Genomic DNA, 16,018 nt, shown 5'->3' with positions numbered 1-16,018 from the left:
TTCCACCATCCTGACTCTTCCTCCCACCCCATCATCCCAGATCCTGATCTGCCTTGTGCTCAGATCCCAGATACAAAATCACCGTCAGATCTGACGCCTGAGGGAAACTTCAGAGAAACTTTCATGTTTCTCCAGGGCGTGAGCCAGAGGCCCTGTTTCATGGCCCAGGGACTCGAGCACCCAGACTTTGTCTTCGCCTCAAAGGCTCCTTACCCAGCAGGAGCCTGGCTCAGAGTCCTGTAACTGAGAGCAAGTCTGTCTTCCTCTCCCCAGTTCCAGAGTCTTGAACAAGTGCTCTCATCATTGCTTGGCTTAATAATGAATAGGGATTGAAAATTCCTCTTCCAAATGACCATTTTGGGGATTCCAAAATAGTCTATACTATTGAACTAACACACATAAAGCATCTGGCCCAGAGTGTGTGAACATTCAGCAAATGTTTGTCCTTTCCTCCTCTTTCCTCCAAGCCCAGGCTGTGTCTGGTCCCTCATCTGCTCCCTCTTCCCACCTCATTTCCAAAGGACCCATCTCCCTTGCTCCTGCCTCCATGCAATTTTCTGCAATACACCTAGCTCATTCCAGTCCTCTGGGCTCCACATCTTAGGATCAGCCTGCCTAACTTAAATAGATCTAAGTGTCTCAAACATAAGGGAGACTGGCAGGGAGGTCCCAGTTCTGGCCACTGCTCCCTGAACAGCAGCCTCTGCTTCCGGGAAGTGACATCGCAAAATTGCATGCTCCATGTGCCCTGAGACAGGAGATCTGCCAACCAGCCATGTGGCCTTAGGCAAGCCCCTCAAACCTTCTGGGTCTCTTCACTCATAAAATGAAGGGTTGGTTTGGATTAGATGAATTGTGTAGTACCTGGAATATTGTGACATAAGAAATATATATTGGGTCTTTTCCTCTGGCTGCTGGCATGGTGCTTTTAAAACCTTTGGAGTTTTCTGAACAACGAGGGGAAAGGAGTATCTTTCGTTATTCACAATAAACCCTTTTCCACTATACCTGAGTTTATGTTCTGAAGTGACTCCTGGAGGATGGGGTATGTTGCCAGAGGAACCAAACATGTAATTAGAAGGTGGCACTTCAGCCTCTCTCCTCTGGGGAAGGGGGAGGGGCTGGTGACTGAGTTCAACTGTCAGTGGGCAATGGTTTAATCAATCATGCCTACATAAAGCAGCCTCCTTCAACACGCTAAGAGAAGGGGTTCGGAGAGCTTCCCTGGTGGTGAACAGATGGCAACGCTGGGAGGGTGGTACCCAGAGAGGGCAAGGAAGCTCTGTGCCCCTTCCTACACCTTGCACTAGGTACCGCTGCATCCAGCTGTTTATCTGTATCCTTTGCAACACCTTTTTTAAAAAGCTAGTAAATGTAAGTAAATGTTTCCCTGAGTTTTGTGACCTGTTATAACGAATTATCCAATCTGGAGGGGATTGTGGGAGCCCCTCACTTGTAACTGGTGGATCAGAACTGCAGGTGACAACCTTAGACTTGCAATTGGCATCTGAAGTGGGGATAGTCTTGTGGGACTGAGCCCTCTAACTTGTGAGATCCAATGCTTTGCCTGTGGCTACATTCTGCAGTTCTAAGAAGGCAGAGGGGTGGCAAGTGGCAGGTAGTGTCAGAAATGAATTGAGTTCTAGGCTATCCCAGTGGTGTCTGCTGAGGATTGGACAATTGCTTGGTGTAGGAAAAAGTCCCACACATTTGGTGTGGTGAGTATTAATATAGAGAAGACAATTTGTTTTCCTTTTAGCCCCAGGTCTATTAATAACCCAGCTGATAATCTGGGATATAGAATTGTATGAACTCTTTGAAGCTCGGTTTTCCCATCTCTAAAATGGGGATAATGATGCCTGCAAAACTAGCTCAAAATGTAGTGTTTGGTAAATCAATGAATGAATACTGGAGGCATGGGGAGATGAGCCTCCGAGGGATGGCTTTTCACCTATCAGCAGGGACGTATTTTAATATTTTAATAATTGATGTGTTGCAGCCTGGTATGGTTGTCCAGTCGAGTAACTGGCTCTGATAGGCAGCATGGGATGCCGCTGTGATTCTAGTTAACATGGTTAACTTGGTACAAGCATTTAATTCAGTGTCTATTCCACTACCTCCATCACCTTCCACATATTTTCCCATGTGCTATACTGTGACACACACACACATTTATAAGATCACTCCTACGTTCTACACAAAGACACTAAGGACACCGTTTACCTCACTCAGTGCCCATGACAATGACGGGCACAGTATTTTTACCCAATCACCGTCCTGACCTTTATCCACAGATGATTATCCAGCTTCCATGCAAAACTCCTCAAAAACATACTGCTCTTCTCTTTTCAAGGAGGCTATTTCTCTGAACTATCACTTGAAAGGGCCAGCTTTTGGAAGATGGAAAACACCTGTATTTAACCAGATTCTTTGGAGACACATGCAGATCAGAAGAACCCAACTCTCTTGGAGGCTGTTTTGCCTGTGGCTATATTCTGCAGTTCTAAGAAGGCAGGGGGTGGGAAGTGGCAGTGGCTCCAGGCACAAGCACACCTTGAAAGGCCTAGCATTCAGGAGGTCACTCTAGCAAGCTCCAGGCCAACTGTCTAGCCCCATGCACATTTTGGTCTCCACTGAAATGCACACAAAATACAAATCACACTGCTAATTGCAGAGAGCAGGAACAAAAAGCCAAAGTCTAAAAGTGAGAAGGATGACTTTCTCTCCACCATGTCCTGCACGTTAGTGACTGCTTTATACAGAGGCTTCATTGCATATTTAAATAATTGAACAAGGACATAAAGAATGCTGCCTAGCTGGGAGGGAAAAGGCTGCCTTCAGGGCGGGTGCTGCCTGCAGACGGGGGTGATAGGCCCTTGAATTTATAGCCCCCAGTGTGTTTACAAAATGAGGGCTCTAATTCTCCTATTGTTACAGCAAGATTGGGGAAAACAGAGCTCTGGGGAAGAACAGGGACCTGGGGGGCAGCTAAGGAATAAATGATTTGTGGGTCACCTCTCCTCCCTCCAAGTCACCTCAGTCCTCATCAATCCCAAAGACAAGCCAGCCCTAACCCCAACCAACCCCCCAAATTTACACTCACCTTCTCAGAACCACGGCGCCCAATACAAAAATGTAACGCGTCATATATTTTCTTGCTGTTCCCCAAGTTTATAATGCCATTAGCATGATCTATGACAGGCTGGTTTACAGAGAGAGCAAAGTAATAATATAAAAAGGAAATACCCATAACCTGAAGCGGGGAGGGGCAGGCAAGATTGATGGAAAGTGCAGTTGTCTGGAGGAATGGCAACCCAGTAATTGAATACCTGGCGTGGGGGCGGTGCATGGGTGGGGAGCATGTTCTGTAGCTGGATTTGCTTTTGTTTTTTCAAAGGAAGGTGAAAGGCATGGCAGGGGTGGTTTCCCATTCCCTTGAGTTGGAATGCCTTCCCTGCAAGAACAGAAGCAGAACTGCTGACGAAGCGGATTGGTGATTTCCCTCTGGAGTCCAGCTGGTGGGTCAATGCCCTTGGTCTGCTCCTGTCTCAGGCTACGGGGCTTATTTCAGCACCAGGAGCAAGCGGCATTGACCTTTGCTCCTGGTGCTGAAATAAGCAGCCATGAGCTAGGACTTCCTCAGCCTTGCCCTGTCTTCAGTCCTGGAGAGGACTTGATCCTTTTGATACCAGATTTTCAGTCCTGGCTCTGAGTTTCTGTTCAGGGGTGTTTGGGCAGTAGGGGATGTTGGGAGAAGTTTTCAAACACAGCTTTGCAAATCAAATAGAATTCATTTTGCCTCCACTGATCTTACAACTGTTCTCTGGAGTAGGCAGGCTGGTTGAACTTCAAGAAGAGAGGCGTTCCTAGGAGCCTCCTTGGCGAGCCTGCGCACCTGGGGGCCAGATGTGCTTCGCCTTCCTCGCAAAACCTGTCTAGTCTGGTGCCCAGAAAATACAGCTTCAGCAGCAGTTCACTTTGCTTTACAGTTTAGATGAAAAAAACAAAAAACAGCAAAATAGTCCATCAAGGACAAATTCTTGCTGATGGATTTGCTTTTGCAAGGAAGTTCACCTTTGTTCCTCAAGCATCATCATCATTAAGTGTGTGTGCCTGATGGGAGGTTCAGGTTGGCCTGTGGAGGAGCTGGGGAGGGATTCCAAAGCCACCTGGAGACCAGTGGCTGCTCCAGCTCGGTAGAGGGGTGGGCATGGCTTTGTTAATGGCTACCCAGGCTCTGGCAGCCGATCTGAAGGTCCAGGGATGTTATCACAATGCCATCATTAGTTGAAACAAAATCATTCCTTGTAACTGGAATATAGTTACTATAAACAACATATGTTATTGGGCATTCTATTTCTAATAATTGTAATTATGGTGGAATACTTGCCGTTAATATAACAACAACAATGATTGACCAGTTCTTTGTTCCGGATCAGTAACTTCACCTGAATGCGTTCTTTGTTCAGAAAAAAAAGGAGGTAATTCAATATCCCTGATAGTCAACAAAGCTGCTGTTGAAATGGAAGACGCACAGATGAAAGCATTCCTGGGATACAAGATGGTGCTGGGTAGATGAAAAGCCACCTGTCAGCCTCACTCTTAGCTAACAAAAGGACACCGTCTGCATCCCCTCACTCAAAGGGTAAAAGGAAATTAAAAACCCAGAGATTTCCAGAAGATCACCAGGGCCTGGGTACACCTTCATTCCAAGAGGGTGGGCCTTGGGCTGGGTGTTCAGTGGAACAGCAGGCCCTGAGGGTAGGGGTCACCCTGTTAGGTAAAGATGGTTGATCTAAGCCTTGACTTGACACTCACCCTATAATCGCCAGCCCTGCTTCACCACATTTTGGGCATGGATTTATCTTGGGGGCTTTCCAGGTTATTTCTACTTACAATGGGAGAACTTTAGAGATGATGTAGACCAGTGGCCTCTTCTGACAGATCTCTAAACACAGATGTCCACAGATCTCTTTCACCTTTAAACTTCTCACAATGCCTTGAGTATGGGAAACGCTTACGGTAATGAAGAATAAACACTTAAATCATAACAAAACTTCAGAGTATCATGCTGTGAGTAAGCTCTTCCCCTAGAGCAGCGACAGGACACATGTGTCTGGGGGCTTCCATAAAGTCACCTTTTAATTGGGCAGTTTTCCTTTTACCCCTTATTCCTGCTACTGTCTCTTCCCAGAAACATATATAGTAACGTATATGTTCCACATAAGGATGTTTCCATCAATGACAAATTATATATAGGACAGCTAGCAGTCTCATAAGATTATAATATTGTATTTTTACTGTGCCTTTTCTATGTTCAGATGTGTGAAGATACACAAATACTTCCCATTATAATTGCCTGCAGTATTCAGCACAGTTACCTGCTGTACAGGTGTGTAACCTGGAGTAATAGGCTGTGCCATATAGCCTAGGCATGCAGTAAGATACAGCACGTAGGTTTGTGTAAGTACACCCTATGATATTTGCACTAAGACATAATTGCCTAATGATACATTTCTCAGAGCATATCCCCATCAATAAGCTGCCCATGATTGTATATTGCTAAAATAAGTACATGTAGAATGTAAAAATATAGCAAACAAAACAAAACAACATAAAAATATCCTCATATTTCCACTAGCAGCCAGGAACTGTCTTTGGAGTTCTGGGGACAAGGACCTCCTTTCACTGACCCAAAATGTCTGGAGTCAGTCAGTAGTCCACATGTACTTCTTTATTTCGTCTTTGCTACATTCACTAGAAAGATGCTACAATAACCATCACCAGGTGGCCAGCTCTGGTTCACCTCTATGCTCATATTCAAAATGGCCCTGGGATTGAGCTGGGTAGAATGCAACCTCCAAGCCTGGATCAGTAGCACACCATTGGAGCTTCCTTCTCTTGGAATAAATACACATCCAAGGTAAAGAAGAGCCAAAATGTATTCCATGTGATAAGGGAGGCATGGGTGATTCCAAACTATCCCAGAGTTCCTCCCTGCCATGGCCTGCCAGGCTCACCACACCACAGCTCATGGGAAATGGAGAGGATTTCAGTGTAGCAGCAAGAGCTTAGTGAAGCTCCATATCCTCCTATCAGCCATTTCTTCCAGGCTAGTTCCTTTCACTGGGGCCCAGGCATCCCATCCTCTGTGATGCTGTCAATGCCTGGCAGTCTTTGCTTGTCTCAGGAATAGAAGGGTGTCCCACCTGACTTGGAGTCTGGGTACTTAAACTCATCATTATTCTAAAGGGATTTCTGCATTGCCCTGGGAAACATGGTGGGCTCTTATTTTATTCTTTTTATTTCCTTTTTTTTTTTCTGTGAGACAGGATCTTGCTCTGTTGCCCAGGCTGGAGTGTGGTTGTGTGATCATGGCTCACTGCAGCCTCAATCTCTCAGGCTCAAGCAATCCTCCCATCTCAGCCTCTTGAGTAGCTGGGACTACAGACATGCACCGCCACCCCCAGCTTATTTATTTATTTTTATTTTTTGTAGATGGCGGGGGGCGGTTTACTATGTTGTCCTGACTGGTTTTGAACTCCTGGGCTCAAATGGTCCTCCTGCCTTGGCCTCCCAAAGTGCTGGGATTACCATGTCTGGCCTTATTCTCTTCTGGTTCTTTTCTCTCTTTCTGAGCAACAGAAAGAGGCTCCTCTCCTATACTTAAAAGAAAGAAATTTGGTACAAGAAGAGCAAACGAGAAAGAAAAAGCAGAAATTCAAAAGCCTCCTGCAAGGTAATTAAATGATTAGAGGCCTTCAAAATCCACCAGCTAGCTCAGTTGTTTTTGCTTTCAGTTTGCTCTCGGGCCTCTCTGCACATAGAACCTCTGCACATACGGCAGTCTGGAAAGCTGGCGAGAAGCTGAAAACCACTTTGTCTCAGTTCCCATCAAGTTATTTGCAGGTTTCAGACTGGAACAAGAAAAGGATGCTTCCCACATCCCTGTCCCCAGCCTTGGTGGGTCAACCAGCCCTTCTACTCCTGACACCACATCCCAAGATACAGGCCTGGCCAGGCTGATGAGACTGTGAAGCCTTTTATCAAGGACGTGCCTTTGCTGTCCAACTCACATCTCTTATTATCTTTATATCCATGTTATCTTTGTTAAAGTACAGAACTGACACAAAAGCATGAGATTCACACTCCTCTCTTTCCCTATAAAGGGACAATCTATGCCCAGGTCTCTTTTCCTGACTGTGAATCCAGAGTAGCCAATTCCAGGCATGAACAGATTCCGATGGAAAGGGAGAGGGTCTTGTGTCTGAGCTTCTATAATCTCTTCCTTTTTCTGTCTGAAACCTGCAAGGAACTTCATGGGAGCGGAGACAAAGGTTCGCAGCCTCTCCCCAGCTTTCCAGACTAGTGTATCTAGCAAAGGTTTTATCTAGCAAAGAGGTCCAGGAATAAAATGCAATCAAAACATTTGAACTACATGGAGGCTTCCAAAGGCCCCTAGTCATTTCATTGTCTTGATGAAGGTTTTCAAATTTCTACTCTTTCTTTCTTGTTTGCTCCCCTTGTCCATTACTCAATCAGGACCATCCTTTCCCCTGACAATGTCTCCACTCCTTGCCTTTACTTGTAAAATGAACCACCCTGCCCACTGTCCACCTGTAGAACTCCTGCTCAGTCATCAGGACCTGGGCAAAATGGGATTTGGGCCTGGATTTTCTGAGGGCTAAGCACTGTGCCATCACTACCTCCTGTGCTAGAGGAGTCACATGCAGCAGGTGTTAGCATGGGCTGTACACTGACCTTCCCTTTCAGCCTCAGATAAAAGACAGCTTCCCTCCTGCCATGAGGGTTTGGCCAAAGGTAGGGTTCTTAGTGGGGTAGGAGTCTGGGACGGGAAGGGCACTTGATGGGTCTGTTCTCTCAATGCTCCCCTATCCCCTCCCCACCCCCAAATACTCTATGCTTCCTGCACCTGGACAGGCCCCTTCTCTCACAGCTGTGGGGCTGGCCACATAGTCATGGCAGCCCCACGACAGTCACGTCAGGGTGGTGTGTAAACGGGTCTGAATGATACATCCAGGTCTAGGGGTGGGGGTGAAGGTGCTGGAGGCTGCTGAGTCCAATGCCAGCTGAGAGAGTACAAGAAACACTGCCGTGTTTGAACAACAGACTTGCCCAGAGCTATACCCGTTATCCTTGAAGTCTGACCACACTCTGACGTTCTAAAAGAGGTAACAGCATAGGCAGAAAGCATTTTTGTTGTGGTGAAGATGAGTTTTCAAGGAGAATAAAAATTTGGAGGGAACAGAAAGGCCACCTTTTAGCCTTACAGCCGAACAGTATCTCAGTGACTCTTCAACCTGGATCGAGCATCAGAACCACCAGGAGGGCCCATGTAAGCCTGAGTTGCTGCACCCACCCCCGGAGTTTCTCATTCAGTTGGCCTAGGGTGGGACAGAAGACTTTGTATTTCTAGTAAGTTCTCATCTGATGCAGATTCTGCTAGTCTGGGAACTGCGCTTTAGCTCACAAGTTGACTATTCTTTCATTCTCATCTCTCTCCCTTTTACTCAACGTATCCTCTTTGAGGGTCTCAGTTCTCCTCTGCAAACAGTGCCCTGAGGAACAGCCGAGGAGCCTGGACACAGTCCTGCTGTATACCTACAGTTATTTCTAGGACACATCAGCACACCCATCTCTTTGGAATCTTTCTAGAACCCACCTAGTGTGTTAAAGATCCTTCTGGCTGGAGTGACCTGCAATCTACCTTTGTCTGTAACAGAACCTCCAGGGCGGATCCAGAAGCCACGGTCCCAGCACAAAGCTTGGTATATTTCCTGCTTGTATCAAGTGGTCCCTTAAGAGTCAGGAGGGAGGGAGTGGTCCTACACGGTTTTCCTTTGGTTTCTTCTCTGAAGGGAACACCTCTCCTCTGTGTCTCATGCTGACAACAAGAGGCACTCACCACTCTGGCTGCCAGGGACCTACCTCGGGCAGCTTCACTCGGCCTTCCTGGAAGGAGCAAGTCTTGGGGTCGTGGGTGCAGACGTGCCGGTATTTACACCAGTGACAGCGGTACGGACTCTCCACGCAGGACAGGCACCTGGGCACAGAGCGGGGAGGCACAAATCTGAAAACCTGGGTCAGCCCAAAGCAGAGGGCCTGAGTCTCTTGGGTCTAGCAAAACATTTTTAGTATTAAGAGAAACCACCGTCAAACGCACAGGAAGGGTGGATCTTATGCACATCCATCCCTTTACTCCCCAAGACCTCAGGAAGCTAATGGTCTCTGGGTTCCTCCCTTTCTCATATGTAGCTGACAACCCTGGTTCCCCAAGGTCAAATGAGTCCTCCTCCATCTCCATGGGATAACATCCTCCTTTTCTAAAGAAGAAATGATAAGGTCTGGAGCAGAGGGCTTATGTAGAGAGACCTAAGAGTTGGGGCCAACAAAAGATTAGGTTTATATTCAAATTGACTCTGGGTCTCTGCTGCTGGGAAGCCACCTGGACTCTGCCTGGGGCGGAAGTGGCTGAGGCAGCTCTCTCACAACGATGTCTCCTCTGTGGCTGGCAACCCCACCTCTCACCTTTACCCCAGGAAACCAAGACAATTTTATAAGAGCTCATGATTGCTTAAAAGTCCAACATGGTTCTCTTCTAAAAACTCAACTGCCTCTCCAATACAGGCTACGCCCTTCATGGCGCCCATGACTACTGGCCTCCCACGTGGGTTGTGCTTTGGCCACGAACAGGCCACACTCTCCCCACAAGCCGTCCCTCCCTCCAGAGCACTGTTTCTTCTTTCTTCCACCTGGCTACCTGCTTGACCAAGGAAGAGCTGGTCACCCTGGGCCCTTCTCCTGTGAATCTCTCGGCTGACATCGCTGGGACAATCCTGGCCATCTTGTGTCATATCTCACTATTACCTGTCCGGGTCCTCTTCTAGTCCCTAGGCCATCAACTCCTGGAGGGCAGGGATTGAGTCTGTGTTGCATTGATTTTTGACTCCACCGTGTCTGATGAGCAACACATTCCCTTGCATATGGTACATGATTAAAATCATTTTATGGACTTAATGGAAGCTTCGCACATGATTTCACCTATTTACTCTGCTTCCCCGGAGGGGAAAGAGAGGAGGGAGGGATTAGGCTACCAAGTATTAAACAGGGACAGCTCTGTCACAAGAGGCAAGAGGAGAATCCTGGGGCTGGAGCAACTCGTTTTTGGCTGGGAGGGCTGGATGCCTCCTTCCTTGGGGCCCCACAGGAGCTAAGTTCTAGACTCACAGCCTTCATAAGCAGATTGGTAGACCCTAAAATTCCACCAGCCTAGAGTCCCAAAGTGTCCCTGGTCATGTCAGCTACCTATCGTGCATGGAAGGCAAAACAGAGGGGCATATTAAAGCAAGCAGCGTTTTTGAGGTCAGGTCCCATGGTTTGCTCTGTGGAACACTGGGGATGCCACGGAGCTCCCTTGAAGAATGTGTAGAGCTTTGTGGGGCTCCTAGAGGGGTTCCAGGCCTCCCAACCTTTAATCAGAGGAGCTCCTGCTTCCGTCTATTCTGTATATTGGGCATCCACACCCACTTTCAGTTTAAAATTTCTATGGTGAAAAGCAAAAAAGACTGGCCTATCCATAACCTGGTCCAACCCCATCATTTGATAAAGAAAAGATAATATAATAATAGCAAGAAGATGTGCGATATCTCAACACTGGACCAGATGTGGCTCTAAATGCTTCTCCTTAGCATGGCCCTTTTACCCCTTGTGGCTGCCCTGTGGGGTAGGCAGAGCTGATACTCAGGGCTAGCAGCCAGCACAAGGTCCCAGCCAGTGACTGCTCTGATGGGACAGTGCTCCTGCCACGTCAGTTGGTAAATATTTGTGTGACGCCCTTGGAAGGAGCACTACAATTTCCCTGTTGATAGAGGACACTGGGACACAGAAGGGTTGAGCTTCCCAGCTGGTCTGGCTGCAGAGTCAGGGCCTCTGCCCTTCCCACCTGCTGCTGGAAGTTGGATGCTTAAGTCAAACAAAGCTGGAGCTGGAGTCAGGCTTCCTGACCCCTGAGCCAGAGTCCACCCACCCCATACCTTTCTGCCTTCCTCTGGCCCTTACCAATCTGTGTCCTCACCCAGCCTGGGGGGCCTGTGGGGAGCTGAGCATGGAGTGAGTGACCACTTGCCCCCACCCTGGACATACATCAGGGCTTCTCTCCCTCCTCAGATCTCTCCTCTGCCCACAGAGCTTACTCCTCTGCTCTTCACGTGGGATGCACCACCCCACGACAGATGGTGGAGACGGAATTGAGTTGAAGGATTGATGTCAGGGAACATGTATGCGCTAGGGATGTGGAGAGTCCCACTCCATAGGTTCTCACTCTCTGCTCTTCTAGTCTCTTTCCATTAACCCTGTGGGTACCAGAGAAGAGGGGGTGAAGGAGACCTCCTCTGGGGCTTCTACATGGTGACTCCCTGGGAACAGTGATGGGGTTTTCTGATCTTTGGATGAAACTTGACCCCAGGAACAGGAAGTGGGGTAAGGCTGGGGCCACTTACGAATTGTGGACGCTGCAGTTGTAGAAGACAAAGCTGGTGCTGGCGAAGGTCATGCCAGTCTCCTTTGACTTGAGCTGCAGCTGTACGACATGGTGGTCCCCTGCGAGGAGAGATGGCCCAGGGGTCAGGGGATGCTGAGGCCCCAAGCCAGGGATTCCTTGACCAGTGACACCTGCTGGAAATGGGAGCCTGCTCCCCAGGGTGCTGTTGGCTTAACAGGATTCTGATTCAGCAGGACCCAGTCCCAGGACAACCCTGAGAGCAGCTGCAGAGAGCAGTTCTAGTCTATTCTCCCTGCCCACCATATCACTTCCCCTCCTCCACGTGTACACACACAGAAGCACACAGCCAGGAATTCAAAGGTGCATTCACATGCATGATGTCCTGGTCAGACTCACAGAACTGATTCACAACCAGGAGAAACACATATGTAGATTTCTAGGAATGCTGCCATAAATTGCACAGGAGGTTTTGCCTGTATGTGTGTGTATACATGAGCTCGTTCCCCATCTCTGTACAGAGAGTCCCTGTTCTGACACCACCTCCTCTCAGGGGGCTCAGGGCTCCACTGGGGTGGGAGACCTTGGAATCCTCAGCTGGCGCCACGGAGGAGCTGCAGCCCATGTTTAATTCACAGCCCTGACCCTAGGCCCCCACTTCAAGCCTTGTTCTTTGCCTTCCCTGAGAGCCTCATTAATCAATCGGCTCTGAACAAATGTGACAAGCCCAAATGGGAGGGACAACATGGAATCAATCTGCCCAGGCTGGGCCTGTCCCTCACCCACATGGAGCCTCTGCCCACTCCCGTCTTTCCCAGGGCAGTTGGCTCCCAACAACAGGCAGCTATGGGGAGACCGGTAGGGCAGAGTCAGGGAGGCATGTCCAGGGTCAGAGATCCGCCATGTGAGCATCCCTACTCCTGCTCAATGGCCTCCTCCACTGACCCGCCAGACCAGTGGAGCAGGCTGAACTTAACCACATGTTCTGCTACTGTCCTGGCCTGCCCCTCCCCACCCTCTCTGCAGCTGCTGCTTGCCCAGGATGAGGGTGACCCTTGGGAGCTAACCTGAGGTTGCAACAGAAGAGCTGTAACAGTCAATGCCATGGGCAGTGGAGGGAGAGTTCATCCCCCTCTTCCCATAACACACCCACCAACCCACACCCGTTCCTCTGATCCTCCCCTGCCTGTAGGCTCCCTCAATCCCCCTACATCTGAGTTCTCCTCATCTAGCCAAGAGGGAGGACGTGCCACTCAGCGGTGCCTCTGAGATGCTCACCGTTCTCTGTGATTATCCTGGGCACCTCCTTGGCTGCAGGGGAGTAGCACTGGATCTGATTGCCCACCACCAGCCCATCCATCTCTGACAGGTCCTCAAAGGTGCAGTTGACGCCAGCTGACAGCTCCGGGACATTGTAGGTCTCCAGGACCAGCTGTGAACAGCCAGGCAGGGGGAGAGAAGGAGGAAGGTGAAGTGGGAAAAGGACGGGTATGGAATAAAAAAAAAGAAAGTGGGAGAACGAGAGAGATCACAGGGAAAGCAAAGACAAGCAAGAGGCAGTATTAACACAGAGAAGAGACTGAAGTTATTAGGAGAGCAGCACAGAGGCAGTGGTGAGATGCAAAGAAACAGAGTCAAAAGAAAGCTCATTCGGACCAAAATGGATTTGGCCACAGGAAACAAGGATACTTAGGGGATTTGTGTGCTGAGAGAACATCGGGCAGGACCGAGGCATGGTTGATGGAGCACCTCTTCCATTAGGCCCAATATTGGAAAAACAGAAACACCAACCACTAAGTGCCCAGTGCTAGCACTTGGAAGTCACCTGTGCCCCTTTGTCTCTCTCTATATGCATCCTTCCCATTTTATAGTTGAAGATATCATTTCCAGCACCCTTTGTCATTCTTTGTCACCCTTTGATCATATTTGGTGACAGTGCACCTTGTCTTTCTATGCTTTATGAATAGAGCTTCTTCCCCAATATTCCTGCTCCTGTTCCCTTCTTGCATCTCCCCAAGGACACTTATTCTTTAATATCCTGCACCCTTCTCTGAAGCTGCTTCTGCTGGCCAGGCTAGGGTCTTGAGCTAAGGCACTTTTTGGTGAGGAGAGAGTTCTCCTTACATCCCTGGACCCCAGCCCCACCCCCACGACCCTTACCAGCACGTTGTACTGAGAGACGGAGATATTGTTGGGATGCACCGTCAGCCGGACACACTGCTTCATCTCCGAGGCAAACCTGCGGGGCTCCTTGGACCGCTCACACCGCTCCTTCCGGGTGCAACTGGGAAGGACATACCCTCAAGTTACTCAGGAGATGGCCACTTGGTCCAGGGAGGGCCGGATGCTGAGGTCAGGGGTTTCTAGCAGCTCCCAGGATGTTTCCTAACTCAATGCACTCAGAGCTGACCTTTTTGTATCTTTCCTCAAGCTTGGTCCTCCTCCATCATTCCCAAATTTAGACAAGATGGCAATTCCAATCACCTCTTGCCAAAGGCAGAAACCTGAGAGTCATCCTAACTCCCCTCATCCTCTCCAAACTCATATAAGGAGTTGCGTGGTTCTGTCTAGTCACCCTCTCTGCACATCTTTAGCCCTTGCCATTCTCTTCCCCTCCGTAGGCAACCTGAGATTTGTTTTCTTCATATGGAAAACACACTTCCTTGTCTTCGAACATGCCAGTTACTCTGCTGGACTTCCCTCTCCTCACTTCTCCACCTGTCCAGTTCCTACCTTTCCTTCCAGCAGTGGCTCAAGATGCACCTGCAATCTCTCCTGCTACCCTAGGCAAAGTGAAGAGCTTCCTCCTATGATTCCGTAGCACCTTGGAGTCTCCTACTCCAAGAAGTCTGGATCTTGTTAGATTACATGACAAATATTGGGCTAAGTGCAGCTCTCTCCTACCAAGTAGGAGCTTCTCAAAAAAAGCAGTTATGTTTGATTAATTTTGGAATCCCCTTGGGTAGGCAGGTGGGAAGGAGGGAAGGAAGGATCAAAGGAGCTAAGAACTATAGTTAAAAGCTTGCTCTGGGCTGGGTGCGGTGGCTCATGCCTGTAATCCCAGAACTTTGGGAGGCTGAGGGGGGCAGATCACAAAGTCAGGAGTTTGAGACCAGCCTGACCAACATGGTGAAACTCCATCTTTACTAAAAATACAAAAATTAGCCAGGCATGGTGGCACATGCCTGTAATCCCAGCTACTCAGGTGGCTGAGGCAAGAGAATTGCTTGAACCCGGGAGGTGCAGTAAGCTGAGATTTAAAAAAAAAAAAAAAGCTTGCTTTGGATCAGAGTCCCGGCTCTAAGGTTTGCTGCTTAGTGCCCTGTGCTGTCCAAAGTGCATGGTGTCACAGGTGGACCATGTCCAGTGTAACCTGGGATCTTGCAGTCCTAGTTGATAAGGCTTGTAAAAGATGCATGTAAAAAACATGGACCTCCCTCATATGCTGGCATCACTTGAGGTCACTGCATCGAGGTGTCTGAATTTCAGGGAACAGTATTTAATCCAAGCAGGTGAACCTTGTGACATGGGCTTCACCAAGTGATCGTGATTTGGAAACTCTGGACTACAGATTCTACTGTGGGATCGGGGCAAGAAGGGTCCTCAGGAGGGACAAGATGAGAGAAGATGAGATGGCAGGGAAGTCACTCCAGAGTTGCTGATCTCTTTTGATTAAAGAGAAAAGATTTTGCAGAGAAAGGAAGCTGTCAGGAGCTACTGCAGGGCAGGAGGGAGCCCCAGGCAAGGAGTTTATTGGGACAGAGAACAGCCAGGGATGGGGAATCCACATGGGGAGGGGGCCTTGGGGAAGGAACGACTGTCTCAGGAAGCAGACAGGTGTGGTGTGGGGCAAGGAGATGAGGGAAGGGGGTACCTGGATGCCCTGAGCTGCTCTTGGGGTAACTCAGGTTCAGAGGAAAGCTATGGGAGTTTCTTCTTCCACCTTTGGCCACAGTAGGAGGGACAGCCTGGGTGGAGATCCTGAATCTGGCAAATGAAGGAGAAGTCACTGAAGGCTATGGACTGAAGCTGTCCCTCTAAGGATGGGATAAACGGAAGGACATGGGGACAGAACACAGGACTTCGGAGTAGATTGGTATGCAATGCAAAAGTAAAAAACAACCCTGAATGGTACATTCATGGCTATGAGATATGAATGCTTATTAATAGGGACATGATACGGGATTTACATTCTCTAGTGTTTAAGTCTCATAACGATGCTGTCATAAACCTCACCTTGTCGGGATGTGCTGGGACACAGACATGCCCTGCAGCCTGGGCTCCACGGCAGAACTCTGAAGCTTCCAGACTGAGAAGTCAGGGGCAGACCCCTTGCTGCAGACTAAGCCAGTTCTCCTTGCCATCCGGATGCCCCCTTCATGTCCTTAGGGCAATTCAAACATTTTCTCCTCAATCTTTTTGTCTAGGCTAATCGTGATTTTTGCTTGGCACTGGAAAGCACTTTGAATGTTACTGTAACTTGTTAGATGAAGATACATT

At 48.7% G+C, this 16,018-nt stretch overlaps 1 protein-coding gene across 2 annotated transcripts in view; it reads right to left on the bottom strand.

Moving 5' to 3' along the window:
* The window catches only part of PLXNA4 (plexin A4), a 456,164-nt gene that overhangs the window by 92,088 nt on the left and 348,058 nt on the right, over positions 1-16,018 (bottom strand). For both annotated transcript variants that reach the window (XM_064373437.1, XM_064373439.1), the window contains exons 6-9: positions 13,679-13,802; positions 12,797-12,950; positions 11,520-11,619; positions 8,950-9,064 (exon numbers count right to left, since the gene is read on the bottom strand). In XM_064373437.1, coding sequence (XP_064229507.1) covers positions 8,950-9,064; positions 11,520-11,619; positions 12,797-12,950; positions 13,679-13,802 — 493 coding nt within the window. The remainder of the gene's footprint in view (positions 1-8,949; positions 9,065-11,519; positions 11,620-12,796; positions 12,951-13,678; positions 13,803-16,018) is intronic.

The sequence above is a fragment of the Aotus nancymaae genome, unplaced genomic scaffold (assembly GCF_030222135.1).
Source record: "Aotus nancymaae isolate 86718 unplaced genomic scaffold, 86718_ANA_hifiasm-v0.15.2.pri h1tg000002l, whole genome shotgun sequence".
NCBI classification, from domain to species: Eukaryota; Metazoa; Chordata; class Mammalia; order Primates; family Aotidae; genus Aotus; species Aotus nancymaae.
Note: the sequence above shows the minus strand (reverse complement) of the source record. Positions and strands in the feature narration are given on the sequence as shown.